This window comes from Ambystoma mexicanum, chromosome 1q, assembly GCF_040938575.1.
Source record: "Ambystoma mexicanum isolate Mex_15411 chromosome 1q, UKY_AmexF1_1, whole genome shotgun sequence".
Taxonomy (NCBI): domain Eukaryota; kingdom Metazoa; phylum Chordata; class Amphibia; order Caudata; family Ambystomatidae; genus Ambystoma; species Ambystoma mexicanum.
In genome coordinates, this window is record NC_090922.1 from 1,278,217,032 (window position 1) to 1,278,244,000 (window position 26,969).

General features: G+C 45.4%; 1 protein-coding gene across 3 annotated transcripts in view; it reads left to right on the forward strand.

Moving 5' to 3' along the window:
- The window catches only part of FYB2 (FYN binding protein 2), a 365,509-nt gene that overhangs the window by 235,792 nt on the left and 102,748 nt on the right, over window positions 1-26,969 (forward strand). For all 3 annotated transcript variants that reach the window (XM_069642109.1, XM_069642107.1, XM_069642108.1), the window contains exons 8-9: window positions 11,819-11,894; window positions 24,331-24,423. In XM_069642109.1, coding sequence (XP_069498210.1) covers window positions 11,819-11,894; window positions 24,331-24,423 — 169 coding nt within the window. The remainder of the gene's footprint in view (window positions 1-11,818; window positions 11,895-24,330; window positions 24,424-26,969) is intronic.

A 26,969-nucleotide genomic window follows, 5' to 3' on the forward strand; every position in this document is an offset into this window, starting at 1 on the left:
TGATATAACATAGTTCTTTTCCCATGGATTTTAGATTTCATGGTGTACTTCTTTGCCAGCAATTCCTTCAACTGAAATGTCCCATTTCAAATAAGATTCAATTGAACAAAACCTCTTGTCTGCCCTTTGGTTCACATAAATCCCCTGGTATACTCCCCTGCCATGTATGTTTTCGCAAAGAAGGTTAAATAATAAACTTAGGTTATCCAGGTTTACTCCTGCCAGAAATATCCACCTTTTGACTCCCTCAGATCCCCGATGTACTCTCCTGCCAGTATCTTTCTCAAAAAGGTTCCAATACCTGATACTCTTATCAGGCCTGTTCTCAACATTCACATTTCTGTTAAAGGTTCTCAACATTGTATTTCTACAGAAGAACAAACGTGTTGACTTCAGTAAGCACTTGAATGACTTTCCTCAAGACTGATTTCTCAAATATGAGGGTTTGCTCAAGCTCCCTCTGTCAACTCCTTTTACAATGTTTCTAGGCAATGCTTGTGCCAGTTTTTCCCCAACTGACATGTCATGTTGGGAGAATTGTACAACTTCTGCCTTTGTTTCTCTTACAATGTCGTTTAGCTATTGGCAATGCTGGTGCCAGGTTTCCCCCAACTGACATCTCATGTCAGGAGAATTGCACAATATGTGCCCAATTGTTCTCTCTTTACAATAGGGTTTGGTTTATGGTGATGGTGGTTCCATTCTTTCATGTCAGGAAAAAACCATATCTACCCTCTTGGTCATTCTTTAATTCTATTTGGTCGATATTCAAAACTTCTACATTCTTGTCCACGCACCTTTCTGAATGCCCCAGGGTCACCATTACCATATGGCCAACTCACTGGTTCCTCCTGGCATCCCCAACTCGTGATTTGTGGTATTGGCAGAGTTCTGTTCTTGGTAAGACGTCCAAAACTTGTCCAACACCCTCAGGCCCCTTTAGGTTCTCTGCTCATTTTGTGGTCCCTCGCTAGTACGGGTACTGCTTTCCTTCGAGGCACCACTGTTGACAACCTGTCTGCAGTTGCCAACACCTCTGCGGTCCTTCTCTTGTGCCCGATTACCTCTGTTGGGTCTCCCGCCACACCAGTACATTGGGGTGACAGAAGGCAGTGCAGGAGCACCTAGCCTCTGTAGTCTGGTGCACTCCCACACATCTGCCTTTCTCAGCAGCTCTGCTTCTTGCTGCAGGGACTCTGCAGCCCAACCTGGCTTCTCCTTCACTTTTTTCAGCTCATTCCCATTTCTCTTCCTCTTCCCTGCAGGTGTTTCTAACAGTTACATTTCCCATGCTCTGGATTAAAGGGACAACCACTAGACCGGACATTACTATTGGCCATGTTGTTGATCCTCATTAACTCTTAATTCCTCTTCTTGGTCCAAGTACTTGGAACCTTCTGGGAATTGAAGTCACAATGATTACCCCAGTATTTCAAGTTTTGTTGTTGCACACTTTTATCTATATAACAGGCATCATCACTAGCAGATGTTAAATACGTTTTTGAGGGATTACATATCTGTGAAGACTTAAAGAAGTGGATTTCAATATTTCATAGCTACAATGGCAGCAGGTGATCAAACTCTGGAATAATAGTTTCTTCTTCACTGTTATGAGAACAGTATCCTGTTTGCCCTGTCAGAGTCTCCTCCCATGTGATCCACCACCAGAATACCACCCCCAGGGTCAGGATTAGGTAGCCGCTGCCTTCCCCTTGCCACATGGGAGGAGACTTTGGGCTGGGATCCAGTGATGACTCTTCAGGGATCATCACAGATGCTGCTAAGACAAAGGTAATTGAAAGAAAAATACACAGCATGTGAATCAAATTAACTGTATGCAATAGGGACATTGAATACATTTCAGAAATTGAAGTTACATTTGCCTAATGGCTAATGTCACGTGTTAGATGAGATGATCCTGGTCTCCACTGAGTTGGGCCAACTATGTAGCATCAACTAAGATTGTCAGGCATTTGCCAGGTTATTACACATGCTCTGAATATAGGGAAGATTGTTTTTACATCCCACAAAAATGAAGTTTCTATTACTAGAGAAACACCATTTGTCAGTCTGTAACCTATGAAGTACTTTTAAGTCATGTAGTCTTATGAGGCTTTGCCCCACCTTTTGATGCAGCCAGGCTAGAACTTTGTTTTGTAGAGCTTCTCTTGGTTCATTCCTTACTGCCTTGTCCACATTGGTGATAAATATGTTCCTCTTATCCTGTATTAGGCCTCTTAATGTACTGTTTACAATCAATGGCATTTGTTCTTTCCTTAAGTGGTGATGCTTTGGAGAAGATAGTCTGTGCTTCAGACAAGCAGTTCTGCCTGGACTTGAATGGGTCTGTGCAGGCCCATAAGATTGGCCGGCCCAAATTGGTGGTACTACTGATGAGGAAGATTCATTTGGTTGTGCTCTTACGCTGCCATTTATCTCCCATTTTGAAAGTATTGTGTCCTCCAACGTATTCCATATCTTTGACATGTAATGTCCACAGCTGTGCACTTTGGAAACTTTTTCAGCAGAGGGCGTCTTGCGTCGATGACGTCGGGTTGATGTCCCCCGAAGGCCTTTGTCGAGGGCGACGTCACTGGATGTCATAAATAGGATACAAAGCGCCAATAGCCTCAGTTCCGTTTTTTCTGCGAACGTATTAGCTTTGTGAAACTCGGCACGCCTTGTGTGTTTCATCGTTGAGATGTCTTTTTCTTCGACCCCTCCGACTCTGCGGTCTGGCTTCAAGACCTGCCCAGATTGCAAGTCGAAAATGTCGATCACCGTCCTGCATTTGTTTGTGGTACTTCGGCGAGAGTCACGACACCGACGACTGTTAAATGCCAGTCGCTGACTTCCAAGGCCTTGCAGGATTAGAAGGAGAAGCTCCAGGTAGGTAGGGGTTCTAAGCCCAGTAAGTCCTGTAAATCTGAGTCGGAATACAAAGGGGTGTCCACCGATGACTCGAGGGGTGACTCTCTGTCAGGTGGAGGCCCGGGGTTCTCGGTCCCGGAGTGGTTCCTGCCATTCTTCTTCCTCGTCACAGCATTTGCACAAGCGCCGTCACCGGTCGCCTTCCCCGTCGTCCTCGGAGGATGGAGCCATGAGGAAAGTGGCATGCCCGATGAAGTCCTCGATTCCGGAGGAATGGACTGCCTTTAAGGAGCAAATGTTGGCGATATTTCAATCGCAGGGCATGGGTCTGGTTGCGCCTTCTAATGAAGCCGGCCAGGATCAGTCTCGTACCGTGGCTCGCACGTTTTTAGGCTCAGATCCGCATCGCGACTCGCATCGGGACCCTTTGAGGTCCCTCCCATTCAGACAAGGCTTTAGATATCCGCAAGAGATGTGCTTCTAGGTCTCGGTCCTCGTCACCAGCGAGACAGCTGCAACCTTCTAAGGGCTCGAAGCCCGCATCAACTCGGTCGCCGCTGTGTCCGTCCGACTCGGACGTCGATGCTTTGCCATTGTGCAGCCCACGGGGCCATCGGCACCATTGTCGACGTCGCCGCCTTCGGCGCTCACAACGCCGAGGTTGTTGATGCTCTCTGGGTGGAAGCCTTGGGCGCCCTCGAGGCCTTCAGGGGTTTTTGGCCTAAATTTGCCGTTGAAGTACCCCGATGGGGTGGATCCTCCTAGGAAGGCTACTGTGAAGTCTGGGAAGCCAGTGTTGGACTCCAGGCCCTCTTCTGTCCCCAGGCCAGGGTTTCAACTCCCTCTGGATGACATTCATGAAGAGGAAGAAAGGTCTGATTTTGAGGACCATGGTGAACTTGATGTGACTCCAATTTTTTCTGGAGACAGTCAATTGGAGGAGTTGAGGCAAACCTTTCATGCCAGTGGGTTGGACACTTCTCCAGAAGTGGAATTTGGTAGGCCTGAGCCTGGGGCTCATGCTGAGTCCTCATACAGAAGGCTCATGGCTAGGGTCTGAGTATCTGGCCTGGTCCAGTCCTCCTGAACACTTTGTGCAGGATGATCTAACAGACATCTTAGATCGAGGTCCGTCCTCTGACCCAGTGTTACCATTTAATCTCCCCTTACAGAAAAGGATGGCAGCTGCTTGGCAGTCCCACGGAATCTCTTCCGGCTGTTAGTAAATCTTTGACAAAAAAGTACTGCCCTTCAGTTAGCGACCCCCAGCTATTTGTCCACTCCTTACCCCACTCTCGAGAGTTTGGAGGTGCAGGCGGCTATGGCCACCTTGAGGCAGACTGCGTACCCTACCATCGCTCCTGATAGGGACGACAAGCTCTTTGACGGTTGGGCTCGGAAGGTATTTTCTGTGGGGAGCATGACATTGAAATCGGCCAACCTTAGCAAGGTTCTCACACACTCTGTAGAACGGTTTCTTTAGTGGTTGTGCATATTCCCAAGGGGGAAGAAAGGGACAGCTTCCTTGCTCTCGTGCAAGAAAATTATGCCGTGTGCAAATCCCTTCAGTTGGGTTTGGATATGGCCGACCGTGTTAGCCGGTCCATGGCTGAAAGCACCGTTATACGCAGATTTGCGTGGTTCCGGAAGTCGGGTTCTGCTCCGGATATGCAAGCCTGTCTTCTGAACATGCCCTTTGATGGTGCACATTTGTTCGGCAACAATGCTGACGAGAGCCTTGAGAGGTTGCAGACCTCGAAAGCTGCAGCAAAATCTTTAAGCGCAGCTGTGCGTCAACTTCTGGCATTTAGTCCGAGGGGGGCAGCAGTGGAGGGGAGGTTCTTTTCGTTACTACTCCTCCTTTGGTAGAACGAGAGGGGCTGCCAGTCAAAGGGGCCAGTGAAAAATAACCTGTCGGGGAAATAGAGGTGCCAAAGCCGCTCAGGCAGCTGCCTATTTGCCTTCAGGCACTGCCGCAGCCGCTTCCAAACAGTCATGAGGCCATGTCCCATGGTTCGCCAATTGGGGCAGACTGTCTCAGAGTCTCGAAGAGTGGTGAGCCATTACTTCAGATGCGTGAGCTCTGGATACAATAGCCCATGGCTACTGCCTTCCCTTCCTACAGCGGCCTAACGACAGTCCACCTGGGAAACTCTTTTTGAAGCTTCCAGATCCGCTCCTTGAGCAGGAAATCTTAACCCTGTTGGAGCAAGGCGCTATAGAACTGGTGCTTGTAGCAGAGAGGAACAAGGGATGGTATTTAGCACTTTCAGTTTCAGGTCCTGCCGTTTGGATTGTCCTGCCATTTGGATGTCTTCACAAAGCTAATGGTGGTGGTGGCAGCAAATCTCAGGTGAGGGGGGGGGAGGATTCACGTCTACCCCTACCTGGACAACTGGCTGATCAGTACGCACTCTCCTGAGCAAGCCTTGGATCACCCGGTTCATACCTGCTGTGTCCTCCAGAGGCTGGGCTTCTCCCTAAATTTCAAGAAGTCGCATCTGACACCTTCCCAACAGCTCCAGTACATCAGGGCTCTGTTAGACATGTCCTTGGGGAAGTGCTCGCCTCCCAAGGTGAGGGCTCATCACATTGAGCAGATGGTGGACAAGTTTCAACATGCCCAGAGACTCCCGGCTTTCGAATTCTTAAGGTTGCTGGGCCTCATGGCATCCTGCATTTTTCAGGGGCTAGAGACCAGGCTGAGGATGAGATCCCTGCAATGGGTCATCAAGATGCAGTGGTCGCAGTTCTCAGGAAAAATGTCAGATTCCGTTCAGATTCCACTCTCGGACTCCCAGGATCTTCTGTGGTGTGCCAACGAAGGGAACCTGATGAAGGGGTAGCCGTTTTGGCAACCATGGCCAGAGGTGACTGTAGTGACGGATGCTTCCCTCACAGGATGGGGTGCTCATGCCAACTACTTGACCGCCAGCGGTCGTTGGTCTCCATTGGAATCCAAACTCCACATCAACTTGTTAGAGCTGAGGGCCATCAGGCTAGCCCTGAAGGCTTTTCTGCCGTCTGTGGGGGGAAGAGTGTCCTGATCATGACAAACAGCACAGTGGCCATGCATTACCTCAACAAAAAAGTGGGGGTAGGGTCACTTGCGTTGTGCAGAGAGGCAATGAAGCTCTGGTTCTGGGCCATCTAGCAGGGAATTTCGATCTCAGCAGTTCATCTGTCCAGAGACCAATGCGGCGGCGGATGCTCTGTGCAAGCAGAGCATGGTCTCTCTTGAGTGGGAGTTGGCTCAGGAAGTCCTTCAGGAGATCTTCGCCCTTTGAGGAACCCCGCAAGTTGATATCTTTGCCACCAGTGTCAACCGGAAGTGCAAGAGATTAAGCTATAGGGAATTTCCTCAGAGAGGAGCCTTAGGAGACACGTTCGTAGTGGATTGGTAATTCCCGCTGCTGTACGAGTTTCCTCCAGTCCCTGTCATTCCTCAAGTGTTGCGGAGGTTACGGAGGTTCGGTTCCCACATGATCCTCATTGCTATGGATTGGGCCAGGAGAGTGTGGTACCCGGACCTTCTAGAAATGTCCATCTGCTCTCCACGCCGTCTTCCCTACTGAGAGGATCTACTCTCTCACATGCGCGTGGGAGGAGGGGGGTCAAGTTCTCCATCCAGAGGTCAAGACTCACAACCTTCACGCTTGGTATCTGAAAGGTTGAGGTTTAAGGATTGGGACCTCCCGGATGACATGATGGAGGTGTTGCTTTTGGCCAGGCGGCCTGCCACAAAATCCCTGTGCCATTGGCATAAGTTCTGCGACTAGTGCAGAGGTCACAATGTTGATCCTTTTCAATGCTCCATTCCTATGGTTTTGTCTTTCTTGCTTTCTTTGGCCCACAGGAGCCTTCAAGTGGGTACCATTAAGGGATACCTGGCAGTGCTGTCTATCTTTAAGCGCTTGTCTTAAGAATGTTATTACTTTAAGATTCCTTTGATTTCTCAATTTCTTAAAGGACTGACTAATATGTTCCCGCCGTCCTCTTTCCTGATGCCGGTTTGGGATTTAACTTTGGTTTTGAAATTTCTCATGGGTGCTCAGTTTGAACCTTTGCACTCTTGTACTTTGAGATTATTATCCTTCAAGATGGTGTTCTTGGTTGTGGTTACTTCTGCTTGCCGAGTGAGTGAATTGCAGGCCCTTTCCTCTAAGAAACCCTTTACTGTGTTCCACAAGGACAGGGTTGTACTCAGAGTATGTCCTTCTTTTCTATCGAAGGTATTCATTTGCGTCAGAAGGTGGTTGTCCCATCTTTCTATCCTCCTCCTCATCCTGGTAAGGAAGAGGAGCAACTACATCGGTTAGATCCTAGGAAAGTTCTGAGCTTTTACATTTCTAGGATGTCCAGGTTCAAAGTGGACGATCAGCTCTTTGTAGGATATGCTGGACACTAATTGGGCCAGGCTGTTACCAAACAGACCTTGTCCAGGTGGATTATCCTCCCCAATAAGGAGAGTTACCGATTGGCGGGTGAAGACCCTCCTGAAGGGTTGTGAGCTCATTCGCTAGGGGTGTGGCTACTTCCAGCACCCTCCAGTGGGGTGTTCCTGTTAGGAATATGTGTGATGCCGCTACATGGGCTTCGCTTCACACCTTTGTTAAGCATTACTCCCTGGATACAATCCATGGTCAGGATATGGCCTTTGGTAAGGCGGTTCTTTATTCTGCCATCTGATTGGTTACTCTATATTCTTTTCCTTCTTCCATTTACTGGTACTGCTTTGGGAGTCTGTCAAAGATGTGGAATATGTTGGCGGACGCAAACCGAGGGCAGCCCTCGGTCGCCCAGGACCTTCTGTGGTGGGCCGTCGAAGGCAATCTGATGAAGGGGGCCCCATTTTGGCTGCCCTGACCGGAGGTGACGATCGTGACGGACGCATCCCTCACGGGATGGGGAGCTCATGCCAACGAGTTGACAGTCAGCCGTCGTTGGTCTCCGTCGGAGTCCAGACTCCATATCAATCTGTTGGAGCTGAGGGCCGTCAGGCTAGTCCAGAAGGCTTTTCTGCCGACTGTGCGAGGAAAGAGTGTCCTGATTCTAACAGACAACACAGTGGCCATGCACTACCTCAACAAAAAGGGAGGGGGCAGGCTCACTTCCTCTGTGCAGGGAAGTGATGCAGCTCGAGTTCTGGGCCATCCAGCAGGAAGTTTCGATCTCGGCTGTTCATCTGGCCGGAGACAACGAGACGGCCGACGCTCTGAGCAGGCAGAGCACGATCTCTCACGAGTGGGAGCTGGCTCAGGAGATTCTCCTGGAGATCTTCGCCCTTTGGGGGACCCCTCAAGTGGATCTCTTCCCCTCCAGTGTCAACCGGAAGTGCGAAAGGTTCTGCTCGCTGGAATTTCCTCCAAAAGGAGCCTTAGGAGACACGTTCGTGGTGGAGTGGTCATTCCCACTGCTGTACGCGTTTCCTCCAGTCCCCGTCATCCCGCAAGTACTGCAGAGGTTACGGAGGTTTGGTTCCCGGATGATCCTCATTGCTCTGGCGAGGGTCCGGAGGACATGGTACCCGGACCTTCTGGACTTGTCCATCTGCCCTCCACGTCGTCTTCTCTACCGAGACAATCTGCTCTCACGGGAGGTGGGTCAGGTTCTCCATCCAGAGGTCCGATCCCTCAACCTTCACGCTTGGCTTCTGAAAGGTTGAGGTATAAGGATTGGGACCTCCCTGAAGGCGTGTTGGAGGTGTTGCTCTCGGCCAGACGGCAACTAAGTCTCTGTACCGTTGGCGTAAATTCTGCGACTGGTGCAGAGTTAAGAATGTGGATCCTTTTGAATTTGACATTCCCATGGTTCTGTCTTTTTTGCTTTCTTTGGCCCACAGGGGCTTGCAAGTGGGGACCATTAAAGGTTACCTGGCAGCGCTGTCCATATTTAAGCGCTCGTCTGAAGAATGTTCCTATTTTAAGATTCCTTTAATTTCTCAGTTTTTGAAAGGGCTCACTAATGTGTTTCCTCCGTCACCTTTTCTGGTGCCAGGTTGGGATTTGAATCTTGTTAAGTTTCTTATGGGTGCTCCGTTTGAGCCTTTGCATTCTTGCCCTTTGAGACTGTTAACTCTGAAAACTGTGTTTTTGGTTGCGGTTACTTCCGCTCGCAGAGTGAGTGAGTTACTGGCACTTTCAGTTAAGCCACCCTTCACTGTGTTTCATAAGGACAGGGTTGTCCTTAGAGTTCATCCTTCCTTTCTTCCGAAGGTGGTTTCGGAATTTCATTTGGGCCAGAAGGTTGCTCTTCCGGCATTCTATCCTCCTCCACATCCTGGTAAGGAAGAGGAGAGGCTCCATAGGCTTGATCATAGGAGAGCGTTGAGCTTTTATATTTCACGCATGTCCCGGGTCAGAGTGGACGATCAACTCTTCATTGGTTACGCTGGAAAGCGTTTGGGACAAGCTGTGACGAAACAGACTTTCTCGTTGGATTATTTTGGCTATCTCGGCGGGAAAGGACCCACCGACTGGCTTGCGGGCCCATTCTACCAGGGGTATGGTTGCATCTACTGCCCTGCAGAGGGGTAGTTCCTATTCGTAACATCTGTGATGCAGCCACCTGGGCTTCTGTACATACCTTTGTACGTCACTACTCCCTCGATTCCATCCGAGGACAGGATCTGGCCTTTGGCAAGGCAGTCCTTTATTCCGCAATTTGATTGGGCATGCTAAATTTGTATTCTAAATTATTTCCCCACCTCCTTGCTTTGGTACTGCTTTGGGAGTCTGTCAAAGATATGGAATACGTCGGAGGACCCAATCCCCTCGAAGAACAAGTTACTCTCAAGTTACCTGGTAACGTTCTTTCGATGGCAGGGTCCGACGACATATTCCATATCGCTCCCTCCCTACCTTCCCCGCTGCAGAATTTCTTATGCGATTGCAGCTTACGTTTCCGCAAGCCCTTGTGTGTCTGACTGGGAGCAGACTGGTGTCACACGTTCTGGGGGAAAAAACTACAACTGAGGCTACCGGCGTCGTGTGTCCTACTTATCACATCGGGTGACGTCATTGACGCAGGACGCAGATGCCGAAGATTTTCCGAAGCAGCACAGCTGTGGTGATTACTGTCAAAGATATGGAATACGTTGTCGGACCCTCCCATCGAAAGAACGTTACCAGGTAAGAGAGTAACTTGTTTGTCTAACTGACCCTAGCACTATTCTAACAAACTAAGGTCAGGAGAATGCTTCCCTTCTCGTCTCTTCGGGCAATGGTTCTACTTCTGCTTCAGAGTTCTTGCTAATCATATATTCTTAAATAGTCTCTTGTCATGTTCTGTATGAGCTCTTGTAATTATTTTACCAGGTCTTTGCGCTTTTTCCATCTCTTTAGGGTTTGTTCTCCAGGAACCCCTATTTGCACGATGCTTTATCCTTTGATTCAGACTAGCAGGTCTAGGTTTCTATAACATACACTTTCTTATGAGTGATATAATGTCTTGGCAATTAATGTCTCCCTTTACTTGCTAGGGTTTGTTTCGTACATCTTTTCTCATGTGTCTCTGGATATTATGCCATGGACTTCTATTTCTGATATGTCCCATTCTTTGAATCTCTTGCATCAAATGAGATATGAAGGTGGTGCCCTGATTCATGAGGATCTCCTTTGGAAATCCTACTCTCTATAATAAAGGTAATGGATGCTTTAAAATGTGCTCTGTGGTGTTACACAGGGAAAGGCTTCTGGACATCATGTGGCATAACCCATGATCACTAAGCTAAAGTGATTTCCCAATTTAGAAGTTTCTAGTGGTCCTACTATAGCCATCGATATTCAATAAAACAGTATCTCAATGATTGGTAATGGTTGTAATGGGGTGGTCTGGACTGTAGCGGTCGCTGTTTCTGACATGTCGGCAACCGTTTTTTACATTGGCAAAAAATACCAGCCAATAGACCCTCTGGGTGATCAAGCTCTGGTGCCCTGATGGGTGGCGGTTAGATGGAAGTGTGCCAATTCAAATACACGTTCACCTACCGCTTCTAGGAACTACTAGTCTAGTTGTATCACCCCAGTACAGTAATGCTTTAAGAAAAAGTCACCTGGCTTTACCCAGCTTCTTCAGTAGTCACTCTATTAAAGGCCTCATTAAGGACTGGGTTTTTTCTCTTCAAGAAAGCTAGATCAGATAATGGGGCAGCCTAGAAAATATCACAACGTGCCTGTAATATTATTTCCAGGCTTTTATGTGGATATTGCAAGCTGCCTTGTATTATAGAGATTTTCATTCTACCCTCATCGGAATGTTTCCCATCATGAATGAAAACAACTTTTAAGAAAGATTGTGTAGTTATTCATATAAAGTATCACAGACAAAAAGGATATCCCTAGATTGTGGTAAAAGTATCATGACAACATGACTAATGGAATGACTAGGTTGCTTTATTTACTTTCACTTTGTTGACAAACCTCTGGTGGGAGTGGATCTCATCCAAGTGCAATGGTCTTTCTTGCCAAACCAGTAAGCAAAGGTATGTACATGAAAAACAATGCTGCTGAAGCTTTAATCGTTGTTTTGATGGCATTAATCGATAATCATATTTCCCTTTTACTTCTTGTATCTTCTTTAAAATGCCACAAAAAATATGTTTTCCCTTTTACCTAATTCTCAATATATGGGGGTAGAAGACTAGACTCCATTTGGTTTTATGAAGAGGATTTACTTTTTCATCAAGAGCACTAACAAACATGTAAAGGATATTTTCCTTGGTGGTTCCACATTACTTTAAAACTTAGGTCCAAGAACCACCTACCAGAGTTTGAGAGGCAATCATGTCCTAGATACAACAGCTTGAAGAGGAACATGGTAAACCGAGAAACGAATAATGGTTGACCTTTGATAAGGAAAGGATGACCACACAGGATTTCAAGATTGTCCATCTAAAATGTTACTAGAATAGGATTTTGATTGTACAACATTTACATTTCATTTTTAGTTTCAGAAAATTCTGGCGACGTTTACGATGACATCCACAACTTTAACAATGAGGATAATCGCTCAACTAAGTCGGAGTGAGTAGCTTGCCTAACTGGAGTCCTAATGTTACATTGCTTTACATATGCTGCCATTCATTTCACCTTGCTTACATATACAATGAAAATGTTTGCAAAGCCTGCATTGGTTTTCCTTTGTGCCAGTCACTGGCAGGATATGTGTGGAATGGCAAAAAAAGGCTGAAGGGGCTCTTTAACAAGATTAACCAACATTCAATCCCAACTATTATCCACCAAACCGGTGCACAAAAGACAAATGGGTAGCCATGATGTTATGTTTAGGTAGCTTGGTAAATCCCAAGACTTCATTCTGCAGGGGAGACCGAGGGCAGAGCCGGCCTTAGGAGGGGGCGAGCCGGGCGGCCGCCCGGGGGCCCCACGCCCCCAGGGAGCCTTTTCATAAGAAAAGGCGCAATTAGCCCCCCACCACGCGAGCTCGGGGGAGTCTTTCAAGGGCTCCCCCGAGCTGGCGTGGTGGCAGGCGCCTCATTGTCATTGCATGAACCCGCGGCGGCGGGCTCATTCAATGACAATGGGGTGCTAACGCGCCCTATTTAACCTCCTCGCCAGAGCGAGGAGGATAAAAAAAAGAAAATGTTGCCCATCCTGGCTCTGCCCCCTTTTACCCCAACCCCTGTTAACGAAGGGTGCGCGGTGTCCGCGGGGAGGAGAGCGGGTGTGCCATTTCGCCCAGGGTGCTGCTGCCCTTAAGGCCGGCCCTGACCGAGGGATACTGGAAACAGGCAAAGTGCAAAAATGTTGCGATAAAGAAGTAGAGCTCTAGATAAAGGGTCTCATTACGAGTTGGGTGGTGATGAAGGCTGCAATTTTGCTGGACGGAATTACCATTACTGCTGTGGTACCAATGGAATTAATGCTGCATTATAAAGTGACGGGAGCTTGCAATCGCCATCGGCGGTAACAGTAATTGTGTCTGGCAGAATTACCACCAAAAAGCAACACGAGACAGTGATTCTGCCAATAGTCGGTGGAATTACTGTTGCCGCCATAAATCGGCAGAATTAAGGAATGTTAAAATCCTCTGGCGGTGTTTGCATGGACACAATCCGTCATGACGAGAACGAGAAGTTTAGCAGCAGCTATCTTGAAAAACTCAATCCACTCAGTCACCATTAAGGGATTTGCATCCAAACACACAAGACACCCCAAACATTTCTTCAGACAAAGGGAAGGTCCCAGAAATGCACCAGAGAAAACCCACATTCTCAGAGCAGGAGCTCACTGTTCTGGCAGAGGAGGTGGTGGCCCATGTAGAGGCGCTGTATGGGTACCACAACCACAAGATGTCCTACCAGCACAAGAATGCCATATAGAGGGAAATGAGGGACATGGTGGCAGCCATGGGTAATGTTCCACGGGACTACGGGGTCATACGGAAGCGCTGAAATGTCTTAAAGCCAGGGTGCGGATGCTTGTCTCAAACAGCAGTAGGGACACAGTGGCCATAGGTGGAGGAACTGTGAGCCCCCCTGCAGCTCATACCGTGAGAAGATGGGGCTGGCCCTCATGCAGGACATACCCAGCAAGCATGGTGCAGTAAGCATCATGGACAGTTACCCTTTAACAAGGTATATTCCCACCACCCCGTTCTGGCACATTCAGCACCAATATAAGATCACATCTGCCCAATAGCTGCAACACACTTAACATATGGCACAAATGCAACAGCTGCAATACCTTGTACAACCGTGAAGCACAGGAAACCACAGTCGCGACAAGGCACATATTTCCAACAGTGGAGAATCACACCTTGTCATGAAGCCACTTATCCATCATACTGCCTGTCACATGACGAAGTCCACCATGAAGCAGTATCTCACTGTGACCCCATTGTACATTATGTACACTGTATGAGAGCACACCCTACAAGCTTCCACTTTATAGGTTTTGCAATGTCCTTCTCTGCACCTTCCACCCCCCAGATATTAAGGCGTATTGGCACCGTTCCAACATGTATTGGAAAAAGTCTTATGCAAAGGTAGAGTAAACCCTCTGGTCTAATTCTTTTTAACAGTCTTTATAAACGTCAGGGAAACTGATTATACGCTTCCCTTCAGACCTTTTCCGAAATTCTGTTCTGATGTGTAACGGTTCTTAGATGGTATTCAAATACATAGGGTGACCTACAGGTCCGCTTCCATCTGCCCTTGATATGCCTTGCTAAGGTACTTCTTCCTTTTCTTAACAGCTGGTGTATGTCTGAATACAGTTTTGATAGCCCTATGGGCTCTTCCCTGCGGATCCTCACTCTCAGCTCTTGTGTATGTTTTTCTCTGGGATTCGGTTTTATATCAGTTCCTTTTGATATGGGGGGTATGAGTTCTCTTTCTCTGTTTTTCCCCCCTGCTCAGGACGACTTAGACCCAGCTCTTTTTCTGTCTCCCTCTCTTTTTCTCTTGGATTCTGGTTTCTATCAAATCCCTTTGGGCATAAGGGTTATTCGTTCACTTTCCTCTGGTTTTCTAACCTGCTTGCAGCAACGTCATATGCCCCTCTGTGATATATCTTTCTGGCTCTCCCCTTTGAAGTATCTTACTTGTTTGGTTTTCCATGGATCACCGTAGGCAAGAAGGATATGGGTTCCCTTCTATATGACAGAGACTGGCATTTTCAGCGGGCCTCACAGGCATCTTCATGATTACATTTTGATGAACTCTCCCCTGGCTCACTGTGAAGTCCAACCACCATTTTCCCTATTTGGTTCATACACTCCGTACCTGTCGTTCCATCGTCTTCTCTTTAGGTAGGAAGGGCGGTCACTACTTGGGCAGAGGTGGTCTCCTTCTCCGGGTGGTCTCCTTCTCTGGACTCCCAGTCCCTGCATCCACCAGTGGGGTCCTGGTCCCTGGCATGCTGGTCTTCTACCCTGCTAGCAGTAAGATGGCACTCTGATAGAGAGCCGGGTGCGTTGCTCTTGGGCTCAGCAGCATTGTGCAGTCTCTGCGCCCAGCACATAATGGCTGTGGTCCTGCCTCCAGGCAGCATTGGCTCCACACTGCAGCATCTGCTCTGCACGTCCTTCAAGCTGATTGACTTCATGTCAGCGCTCATTCTCGTCTAGGTATGGAATGCTTCTTTATTGTTAACTAGTGCAACAGCCCGTTTAGTCGGGCCAAAGTGAGTGACAGAAGACAGTTTCAGAGTGTTGTTGGAGACATTTTAGAGGCCTGATATCCTGAAAATAATTGTATTTACCGACATCCCTCTGTATGGGCAAAACAAGCAATTAATTTTGTTGGAAAACTAGTGCATAAAGACATCTGTTTTTTTAATGTATATATTTTCCCTATTTCTGCAGCTAATTGTACGTTATCACTGTTGTAGTACATATTTTGTTTGCCTGGAAGATGATGTCAAAGTCTTATTATTTATTGTATGCGAAAGGAGAAGTGCCAAAAAGGGTGGAGGGGGTGGAGAAGTGTAGGTAATCAAAGTGCAGCTCTTAAGCACAGGGAGAGGGAACTGTAGGGTTACAGATACAGACCACAAGTGCTGGGGGAGCCTCAGTGCGAAGTGCAACAGGACAAGCCGGAACCTGGACCCAAGTTCAGAGGGTGGTCAGGTGACCAGTGTGTGGACCAGACAGGTCATCGCCATGGGAGAGGAAGAGAGAAGGCAAAAGCAAAGAGGAAGGGCTTGAGTTGCTTGTAGAACAGGAGGTGGTTCTGCTAAAGTTTGAGAGAGGCGGGGAGGCTGTTCCAGAGGGAGGCCTCAGCTGAAGAAAGAGATCTTTCACCAACCCTCTGATTGGAAAAGCGACTGACCCTCCGAGAGTTGGAGGTGGATGAGGGGAGAGCTCGAGAAGGGAGATGTTTAGGAAGAGAGTGAACCTGAGGAACAGTCCTTTAAGACGAGGTAACAGTGTCTGATATGGATGGGGATGCAGATCTTACTCATACATCAATAATCCGACCGACCAGGAAGTTGGCAAAATCAAGGCTGTTTCAATAACAAGTCTTTAAAACAGGGAGTACAACGGACATCAAAGGATGCCGCACAGCTCGCTCAATGAGTTCTCGAAAACATGTCATAAAAACATTCTTTTATAATAAAAATGTGTTAAAAGTGACATCATGCTATGTGAGAAATAAGAAAACCTACTAGGGGTTGTGTTTGGTCTATGGGGAACATCTACATATACTTTCTACGGGATACAGGGACGTTATTGGGTCTCAAATATCAGGTGGACAACTAAGCCCACCCCAAGTGCAAGTCATCTTCTGTGTCGGACTAATACACAACATACTATTGGCTGCTCAAACTATAGGGCTCCTTAATATGTGGCCCGCTATAATTGGTTGGCACGCCTGTATCCTTCTGGAATACTCCACTCGCTAGCAGCATGCAAGCTGGTACCCCAGGTGCTGGGGGGTTGGCCTTGTCATGCCTTCCCACCCAATTAGCCCTACATCCATCATCACTTCTGCAATCTCCCATTCAATTAGTTTTTTGAACTCAGCCTTGCAGAGACTCACTATGTCTGAGAATAAAAGGGAGGGTGGCATGGCCTTATATTCTGGTCTCGCCCCAAAGTCTATTTTCATCTGACCATGTGACTGGAGACCACGTTTTTGAGCTCCATCATTGTTTTAATAAAACTTGGCACACACAGTGGTTTTCATTACATCTCAAACAGGAGCCCAGCTTGCTTCTCACATTATTGTATCTACTCAAGTACATGGCAAGGCACTCTGCATCCCGACTCTTGACACTGGGCCAGGCAAGCTATCTCAAATCTTCTTTTGCCGTCAGTCATTCTTACTCTGCTGCGCCACACTTCCAGCCCTTTCATTCTCGGGGTCCAAATTAATAAGGTCTATATTCTTTCTTCATTGGCATCTCTTCTGGGCCTGTCACTTCTGCTTTATGTGACGTCACCAGTCTTCTCTTTCATTCATGTTCACACTTCCTCTGGAATTTCCTTCAGAAGACTGTCATTTCTTGTAAAAAACAAACAAGTGCACTGATTAAAGATATGTTGTCATCCCAAATAAATCTTAACCATAAGAATTTCTTTGAGTAGTCGGATGTAAAGCTGTCCAATTCTTTGTAAAAGGAAATAGTTTGAATCCTGGGAAGTGCCCCGACAAGCATCTGCCAACGTCTGCCTTTAAGGGCATTTTTTCAGGTTCTTCAATCCGCCATCGACGGCAACGCTTAAAGACATCCGAGACGCCTCGACCAGTGCTTTAGAACTGAGAACAAGATTCCTGATCCCGGGCTGCATTGCAGGCCAGCCCACACATTCAGCTTGGCTCACAGAACCTTCTTGCCACCCAGCTTCGCTCGCCGAACCGTCTTGCCCCCGATACTCGCAGCTGGCTCCTGCCACAGACTCAGTCACAGAAGCCTGTAAAGTGCCCTGAAGCCTACTCGAACCGGTCGAGCCCCAAGAACACCTGCAGCACAAGGTACATTGTGGTTCTACCCCCTGGATATTTCCAGGAGGCCCCTAGAGACCTATCAAAACCCATTGTTCCCTTTGTGCTGAAGCCAAGTAACATTGATCCGTTGCGATTTACCATACCGACTGCATCCCTTTTCCTTTTTTAAACTGTTCTCTGCATACCCTTCCAGGGTGGGTTGTATTTCGTAGTGTTGTTAGACTGTCTTTTGTGATATAAATAAAGTAGATCTTGTTGATACAACCTTAAATGGACAGTCCCTTTTATCATTGGGTAATTGTATTTCCGCTGTGTTGCAACTAAAGAACGATCTACGAGCTTTCGGATATAAGCTTGCCGTTCCATCAACATGACCAAAATTGGAAAAGGTTTCTGATCGGATCGCTTCTGGTGTATTAGAGGTGTGGGGATGATAGATGGTTTAGAAACCGATTCACCCCTACACCACTGTTGCCCCAGAAATTGATTTGTCAGTCATGCTTGGCAGCCAATCTCCTAAATTGCACCAATTTGAACATAATTGGTTTCATTAAATTGGGTAATAAGTATTATCGGAATCCATTAATAACGTGCATATGACTTGTGTACACAGAAACGAGAAATGACCAGACTTGCTTAACACTCATTTTGCGGAATTGAAACTCCCATGTCTACCTAGTCAAACGTGCAAAGTGTTAGGAAAGGAATTTGAAAAACAGTCTTACATAAACGATACTATTATCCGAAAGTGCTTTTCAAAAGTGACCGTTTCAAAACTATTAGGTGTTTTACAATCTATGAATTACACATTCAAATGTATTTATAATTGAATGCCCTTGTTGTTCAATTAATATTTTAATTTCGGCCATTATCCGGACAGAGGCTTCATGTCACCCCATAATGTGAAAATCAATCACATTCATGGGAGGATAGCTCAGGGGCAACGTGCTCACCTTGGAAGCAAAACAACACGGAGCAACACGGGTTCGATCCCCGGGTCCACACTTAGAAACCTTGTTTGTATTAAGCGCCGTATAAATAACCTAGCATATCATAGACATTTACATGGTGATGTTGTGAATGCACATTATGATCCTTTCTTCTTTGAAACAGGATGAATTAACATACCTTCCAACACCTTTTGGACAGTTTAGTTGGATCAATGGCAGGGAAGGGATTTTCGTTCACCCAAACAAAACGTTATTTTAAAAAGTGATGAAGCATTTATATAAGGTTGCATCTGATCCAAAGTTCCTGAATTTAACTGAATGGTATTGGCTAATGAAAGATGGACTATCAATCCTCCTCATGCATGCACAGGCTCTGCTCACAGATCATACAGAGCTAGCAAACATACACATTATACAAGCACGCACAGTTTCACAAATCATATACCCACTTACCTTGATGTACCATTGGTCTCCTCCTAATGGAGGCATGCTGTTTCATGCTGCTCTAGGCATGTACCCACGTGGGCAGGCCTAGAGTAGCTCCCTTGCCCATGGTAGGAGTGGTCTTGAACAATGTCCTCTTTTGCTCTCACCTCCCAACGTTTGCATAGGCTGCGCGTGAGTTCAGACTTCTGAAACCACCCCAAGCCTGAGTGAGTGGGAGGATAGGGGAGGGGTCAAGACCCCTCCCAACGTCCAGGAGTGGGGAAGGTGGCGTGATGCATGACCCTTGTCATACAGTGGGACAAAAGGAGGGGGGTAACGCCCCCTCCGCCCCTAATGGGCCAACAAACGCGGGCCATGTGCCAATTACAGCAAACAGGTACAAGGTGAAAAAGAGTTACTCCTTCACATGCGCGCTTTTTAAACAGAGCACTTTGGAATTCCTCCAAAAGCACTATCACACTTTTCTCTTACCTTAAAAATGACAATTTGTTGTACATATTTCACAATGTAACCAGTCTCCTATCTCGTTCACAACAATGAGATGGCTGGAGTCTACACAAACGTTCACTTGTTTAGGTACTCTTTGCAGTAGCGCATCTTGGCAAATGCTTTTACTCTCCCCAACCCCCCAACGTTGTTTAGAATGTTATCCACGTTTATTTTATTATATCGCTTATTGCGCGAAAACGGCTCAAGAGCAGCGTGCATTAATGTTGGAGACGGATGGAATTCTATTGGTCTGACCAGTATTGTTGAAAAAGACAGGTTTTTAGTGTTTTGTGGAACTGGAGGATTGAGTTCCAGATGATCTGGGCATGGCAGGAGGAGGACTGCTTGCGAGTCTACTCTTTGCAGGCTAGCTTTGACTCCTACCTTTTGATGGTGCGAGAGCCTCCAGAGGTGAGGGGTTGTGCCGCTAGTTATGTTGGTGTTCCGTTTCAGACTGCTTTGTAGGCGAAACATGAACGTTGTTTTTTCTCTTTTGCCATTTAACAAACCCTTAAGGCTGAAGCAAAGATGCAAGCTAGCAGTGCACGTCAAAATGTAATGAAGTGAAAGCATAAGGTTTAGCGGTTTACAGAAGGTCACAGTATTCTTACAACTCTCCACATACTCGGCTTATGACAGTGCACCTGTGATGGGCACTCCTGCCCCTTGCAAGCCAGATAGGCCACACCCTACACGTTCACTTCCTGCACTCACACCCAAATGCACCAGCTTGAAAATACTAATTTAATTGGTAAGATATCAATGCATTGTCCTTGTAAAATAGTATGTTTTTAAATATCTGATCTGTGCTGTCAGATTATGTATGTTTTTGTACGAATGTATCCAAACCAGGGTTGCCCTTTATCCAAGACTGTTTGTCAAGATTGAGTTTTTGGGTACAATCTCTTATAATAATCGTTTTCCCAACACAAAAGAAACTTCTTCACCTTTCAATAAGACCACAGCAGTTCTCCCACCAACACCCCTAACTGCACCCAACATACCCTCAACCTCGATGCAGGCATTTTACATTACTGTCCAGTTACTGTAGAGGTGTGAATATGCTCGTTTCCGGAAGTCTGCAGGCTTTTAAATGGCCCACATACGATGTGCACACATGTCTGGAGAGATGATTACATGTTAATGCAACAAAAGCAGGCTACTATCGAGTGATTAAACTACACGCTCCAGGATGTGGCCATAACAGTACACTAGGTAATGCCAACACAATATAACATTTGTGATCTTTGCTATAGAGCACTACTTGAATCAAAGTGAAGTACGTCTTGCCACGAGCTGATTTGCCTTTCACAGTACCATCGCCTTTGCCGAATGTCATGCTAGCATGAATCAAACATCCATCCCTCATAAATGTTCTTGAACTTGGTAATTACTAGTTTATTGTCACTCAATGGTGTCCTTGAGTGCTTGAGAAGGAGTTTTAAGGCCAGTGTTATTCTGCATCCCATCACCATTTCACCTGTCTGCACGTATTCATTTTGCGTTCTTCAGCGGCTTTCATTGGCTAGTAATAATCCAGTTGTGTGTCCCTTTTTAATGGCAATGAATACAGAAGACACTTTATGAAATGCGCCATGTGTTAATTTATTGCTGTTGTTTAAGCAGCGCTTGCTACTAGTAAGTGAGGGGCGGGCCATAAGGCTTGGGACAATATATAAAAAGGATCCAAGATGGCGGCCGCTATTCCTTAAATGGATCGCAGCCCCGAGCGGATTTTAGCTCCAGGTCTTTTGAGGAACGAGAGATTAACCCAAGACAGACAAATGTGAAAACTTATTTCATTCTCTTGCCTGAGGCAGTGTTTAATATTCCAGGCATACGTCTGGTTTTGAAAAAGGCCCCAAGGCCAAAACACGTGTTAACCAATGGGCTTAAACAACCGCAATAAATGAACACGTGGCGCATGTCATAAAGTGTCTTCTGTAGTCCTAGCCTTTTTTGGAGTATGGGGAACACTTCTCTGATTCTAGGGTCGCAGTCCCGGGAGGATAGCTCAGCGGCAGCGTGCGCGACTTGGAAGCAAGACGACATGAAGCAACAACAGGTTCAATCCCCGGGTCCGCGCTTAGAAACCTCTGGGTGTTTAAGCGCGTTATAAATACGTAACGAAGACAAAAAAAACACCACAATTACACAACTAAGAAAAACAAACAATTCCTGTAACAGCGCCTCGATACCTGTGGGCTGTGTGAGCGCTTTATAGATGTTAAATGTTAAATAAATAAATTAAAAAGTGTGACACAGCTCAAGGAAAAAGTTAATTCAGTGCACTACCCCATAACCTTATTATACAACCTTTTTAATGACATCTGGCGTGTGATATGAAAATGAATAGCAATCATGTCTTGGCATTGTGCAATGAATGTGTGTGCGTTGAATAAGTTTTCTGTACATGGAGTGAATTCCTAGTTGCATGAGCAGTGGAGATAATTCAAAACTGTAATTTCCCTGGCCCCATCTGATATTCTAGTACATAGGTGTATGAAATGAGTGAATTGCCGTAACTGGCCTCATAAAGTTGACTTTAACAGTATTGTACAGATGCTTTGCATATGTTGCAGGTGCACAGGAGACGCCTCTGCTTCAGTAGTGTTAAGCACCGTAAAGGGATCGCAGCCACGAGCAAAGAGTTGAAGACAGAGTAAACTTTAAGTCCATGACCATCGTGAACAGGTGCCTCTTTGGCGACGCCCCCTGTTATTTTAAAAAACAATTTATAAGATACACTCCCCTGTGACAGCTACGCTCAGTGGACAAATCGCTGCTTAATGTGACAAGATACAATCGTAAGGCATGAATGGGCAGATCCTTTTCAGTACGCGCTGCTAGGAAATAGTCTGTCTGGACGCCTAAGGCTTGTCCCCATGTATGTCTAGTATTGTTGCATGTTTTCAGCGCCCTGATGCCTGTGGGCTACCGGTGCCATACAAGCACACACATAACATAACATAACCCAGGCTCAGTGCTGATGAGACACGAGTGGAAAGAGATAGCGGGCTTGGATGGAAGCACACATGCTGCCACGTGGCCACAGACTGCTTTATAAAAAGGACACCAGAGGCACCTGATATGACTGAATAGATGGAAGATAGCAAGTGTCTGAGGTGGTCTCACTAGGCTGGTATTATGCAAGTCTGTGCAGAATGGACGAGCATACTCGTCCTTGGCACCTAAGGGGTTGGCAAACGAGTACATGTGTGTATCCATGATAATGTGAAATACTTAGAATGTGGTACTTAGAATCTGAAACTAGTAGGTTCATACACAGTCTTGTAAGGGGGATTGCACACTATTTGTTTACGTAGACTCATTGGATTATATATCCACAAATACAGCCAACTGGGTCTCTAAAACTGTCTATGTATTTGGTTTTAACAATGTGTTTTTTTTTTATCGAGGACAATCTATAGAATCTCCCCAGTGTTATATTTTCATATCCCCAGGTACAATTAGACCCAACAGAGTGAACTACTAATACAATGGAAACACTATTTTATGTTCTGTTCTGTTCTGGTCGCAGTTATAGAAAATAACGATCCATTCATGTGCTTCTTTATCTACAAATATCACCCCAAACATTAATTGGATCAAATGCATCTCACAAGGGCTCAGAGAAATGTTCGCATTTAATAGCAATTCATTTGGTTTTCACCAAAAGCTTATCCATGCGTTTGGCACTTTCAGTTTGGAAATCATACTGCAGTCTATCCGTATGCATCTCAAAATCGGATCAAATATTATTTGGGAACGACTTCTATCTTTCTAAAAGAGGGGATAGCAAAGCTATAAATCTGCATATGCTTAGAGAACCCCCGCTGGAGAAGCAAGGCATAACAGGCTTCAATTCAAAATGGGGCGAAAAGCTATACAGGGGTCTAGGTAATCAATGGGGTGTGAATAGATTTTCAGAGCGATCCCATTTATTTCCCCTCTAGATATTGTGCTCATCCTTAAGTCATTCTGGTTTACAAATCTTTCCCTGGTGTTTGAGCTACTTGGAAAGGAAGTGCCACAGTAAGGTTTATATGCCAAGTGAGGTGCGGCAGAATATGTCCCTTGAAAAGTTACTTCAGTTTCTGTTATCAGTTTCAGGCAAGTGCCAGGTCAGGGATTCCTGCATAGTGAGATAAAGCTCTAGAGGCCTAGACACTTGGGCATATTCTGCCACTCTTCCCCCAGAGAGTGCCAATGGAGGAGTCCATCAGTGAATCAAGTCTTCAGCCAGTGTGACCCAAATCCCATTTCGCGAGGAGTGAGTGAGTGAGTGAGTGTTGGCCTGTGAGCTGGCAAGTGACTCAGTCCCTCTCAGGGAGATGAGAGAGGGAAGAAGCAAATGCTACAGCCACTGTGATGATTCAGGGAGCTAGCCCTAAACACCAGGAAGGGTGGATAGCTGTAAGCATTTGTTCCCAGTGAGAATCCGTATGGGTTGTGATCACTCCATCTCTGATGGGAATAATGAGTTTCAAATTTAGTATTTTGCAAAATCACATAATGGCAGGAATTGCCTCATTGGAATAAAATAAAAGTTCACGATGCTGGTCTAAAATGTACGATCATGTGTTCTCTTAACAGTGCTACTAAAATGGGGAGTCTGAGATGTTGTGAGGATATATTTTCTGGCCTCTAGATGAGTGCAGGCTCAGATCATTGACCTTTGGTTTTGCTCATGCAATCTACATAATACTTAGTAAAATCGGCCATTCATTAACTTTAATTTTGAAAATCTGATAGTAAGTGTATCTTGAGTGTTGAATTTATTTATTAATGTATTAATTTAGTCATGTGGTAACATACAGCGATTGCAAGCTTATTTTACATTCTTATCTTACATTATTTACATTGATTACACATAGTAGTCAGTTATACTTTGATGTATTCAGTACAAGAGTAACTAGCAGATGTGAAAGTGGTGAGTCAGGCGGTGTCAAGATGTCTTGCCATGTATGCACCCTGTGCTAGGTGACAGTTAATTGTTCGAGCTAATTGTTTCATAAACCCTGATCAGTGGAAGTGACACCTAGATCTGGACTGGATGATTGCCTTATTTTTCAATTATGTGAGGGGCTTCGACGGCAACTTTGATTTGACATATTGTTTATTAATGCACAGTAAACCATTCCTTTTTGTTTCTCTTTTAAGTAAGGACTCCAAATTGAAAGGCCTCGGAAGAATCTTTAAAAAGAACAAGGAAAAAGTGATGCAGAAAAATATCAAATCAAAGGAAAATGGAATGTAGGTGATTTTGGTTCTATTTTTCTTATGGCCGTATTTACCACACCGTGACAACAGTTCCTGGTGCTGCCCAAATCATTCCCCTTTCTTTCTGAATACTCAGCACTTGTGTATGGTGTGTGCCACTCCATTCTATCATATTCCAAAGGGGGGGGGAGATGCCGACATGACACTTGTGCATGATTATCCATCTTGTTACTACAGTCACAGCCTTTATGCCCTGCACAGTGTGTTTGCATCTCCAGCGGTTTTATAACTGAAAGAACACTGTGCACACACAGTTTGAACGTTTGGGGACAGATTTACAAAAGCTTTTTTTCAATGGGAAAACCCAGTTGAAATCCGCTTTGTAAATCACGCCGTTAATCTACCATATAATTGAGCCATGTTCCTGTTTGCATTGTCCTAAGAAGCTGGTTTCTATTCACACAGAGGAATTTGGTTATACTTACAGCAATTGATTTCTTTGGAGAATGTTGCACGTTGAAAATTAAGGGCCATCACTTGATTTTGCATTGTTTACAATATATCTGCTCAGTTTAACAACAGGGGTCAGATTCCAGAAACTTTGTACCTGTACAATTGCAAAATTGCACGGTATTAGCTTAAAGTTTGCCCTATTTCTAAATACACTACGGTATATTAGAAAACCATTGCACTCTGACAAGTGCACTATGACATGTCAAGCACCATGGCAAAACATACCCTAGTACTAATACCTTTCCACATTAACACTAGGACAAACGTTGTCCTGGTGCAAAAGTGCAGAGAAAATATATCTTTTTTGCACTAGAGCAATTTTGGCCCTTGCCAAACTACACTTGTAATAGTGCAATGGTTTTGTAATATGTCCACTGTTTTTGGAAAACGGGGCAAACTTTTCCCTAGTGCTCCTACAGTGCAACCTTGCACTGGTTCAAAGTTACTCGAATCTGGCCTCTGATGAACATATTACTTTATAATCCTGTAATTTAAATAATAGAAGTGGGAGGAGGGGCTTTTCCTGGCGGAATTACATCGATTTTAGTCAGACCAAAATCAAGTTAACACAAGACATCAATCTGACAATTACTAAATAGGTATCACATCAGTAGAATCATGAATTGCTAATTTACTAATGTTGAGTTGAATTCCTTTTCATATCAACATTTCATTAAGTTGAATTGTATGACGTTTTTTAATTGCATCACAAAGGCAGTAATTTTTACATAATACGGTGACACAAAAATCTATCACACTTGTATAACTAGAAGGTGATCTGTTCTGCTTTCCTTTTTCTGTATTTCTGGTCGTTTATTTTGCTATTACGCCATGATGAAAACATTTCTGATTTTTTTGTCCAGATATGATTTAAAGTTATATAGGTATTGAGAACATCTGTTTACAAAAAAAAGCTAGCGCACCTCTTAACCACCTTATTCCTTGAGTAGTCAAAAGAAAACGAACCATGTGTGCCTACACTATTTGAAAAGTGGGCAATTTAACAAAACATGTGATAGTGTTTCTTTTGCCATTGTTCAAGACGTTGTGGGACCAATTAACAGTAAAGTCTGTAAGAGTAAAACAAAATGTAGTTTTCATTTCATATGGTGTAACCTCTAACAGATGGTTTAATCCTAATTAAATATATTTCAGGATTGAAAGATATTCGTTAATGAAGTACATTTGTGGACTGTTTTGGATCAACATGATCATAATCGGATAATGCCCAGTTAGAATTTGGGCCGTAAATTCTGTTGAATGACGAAGTAACTGCAGGGAATTCAATAGCTCAACAGTGTTTTTACATGGCTATCAGTTCTCCAGCTAAATCCCCCCCACCCCCCAGGTGGTTAAATAATCTCCAACATTGCTTCCCTTGATGCTAGCCACTCCTCAACCTTGCCCAGACTTAACTAGTACATGACCAGCTTGAAAAGGACCTCATAACTAGGAGGCTGTAGACCAAGTTCTAAATGTAGGGGAACCATAGAAGTGCTTTGGGTCAGGAGTAATAGACCCCCAAGAATAGATTTTCTATCACCCTGATGGAGGTGGTGGACCCAAGCCCACCAATCCATTACCATGGCTGAACCGGCATCGGTCTTATGAACATCCATCACTTCTAGCATGCCCTGCCCACCAAGTTGTCACTGACACATGAGATCAGGTAGCACCTACTCATGGTTTCAAAACAAGGTTACCCTTAGCTCCTGGGCAAACATGTAGTCAAAGTAAGGTGTCTGTCTTAGATGCACCCTTTTAGGACGATCCTACATTTGGACTGCTTGTGGTGATGACAAGCCATTACTACATTCATGAAAGTATTGGCAATTAATCCCTCTCCGCTTACAAAATATTCTAAAGCCTGCAGTTGTATCCAGAATCCTATCAGTGTTTTGCAAACACTGCTGGATTGTCTCTGGGAGGATACATGTGTATCGCCATCTAGTCCAGATACTTCGACAGCCAGATCATTTATATAAAACCGGAATAAAAGTGGTGCTCAAATGCATCATTGACCAATGCCTATGTTGGTGGCAATGGGTTAGAGGTTTCACAATGCT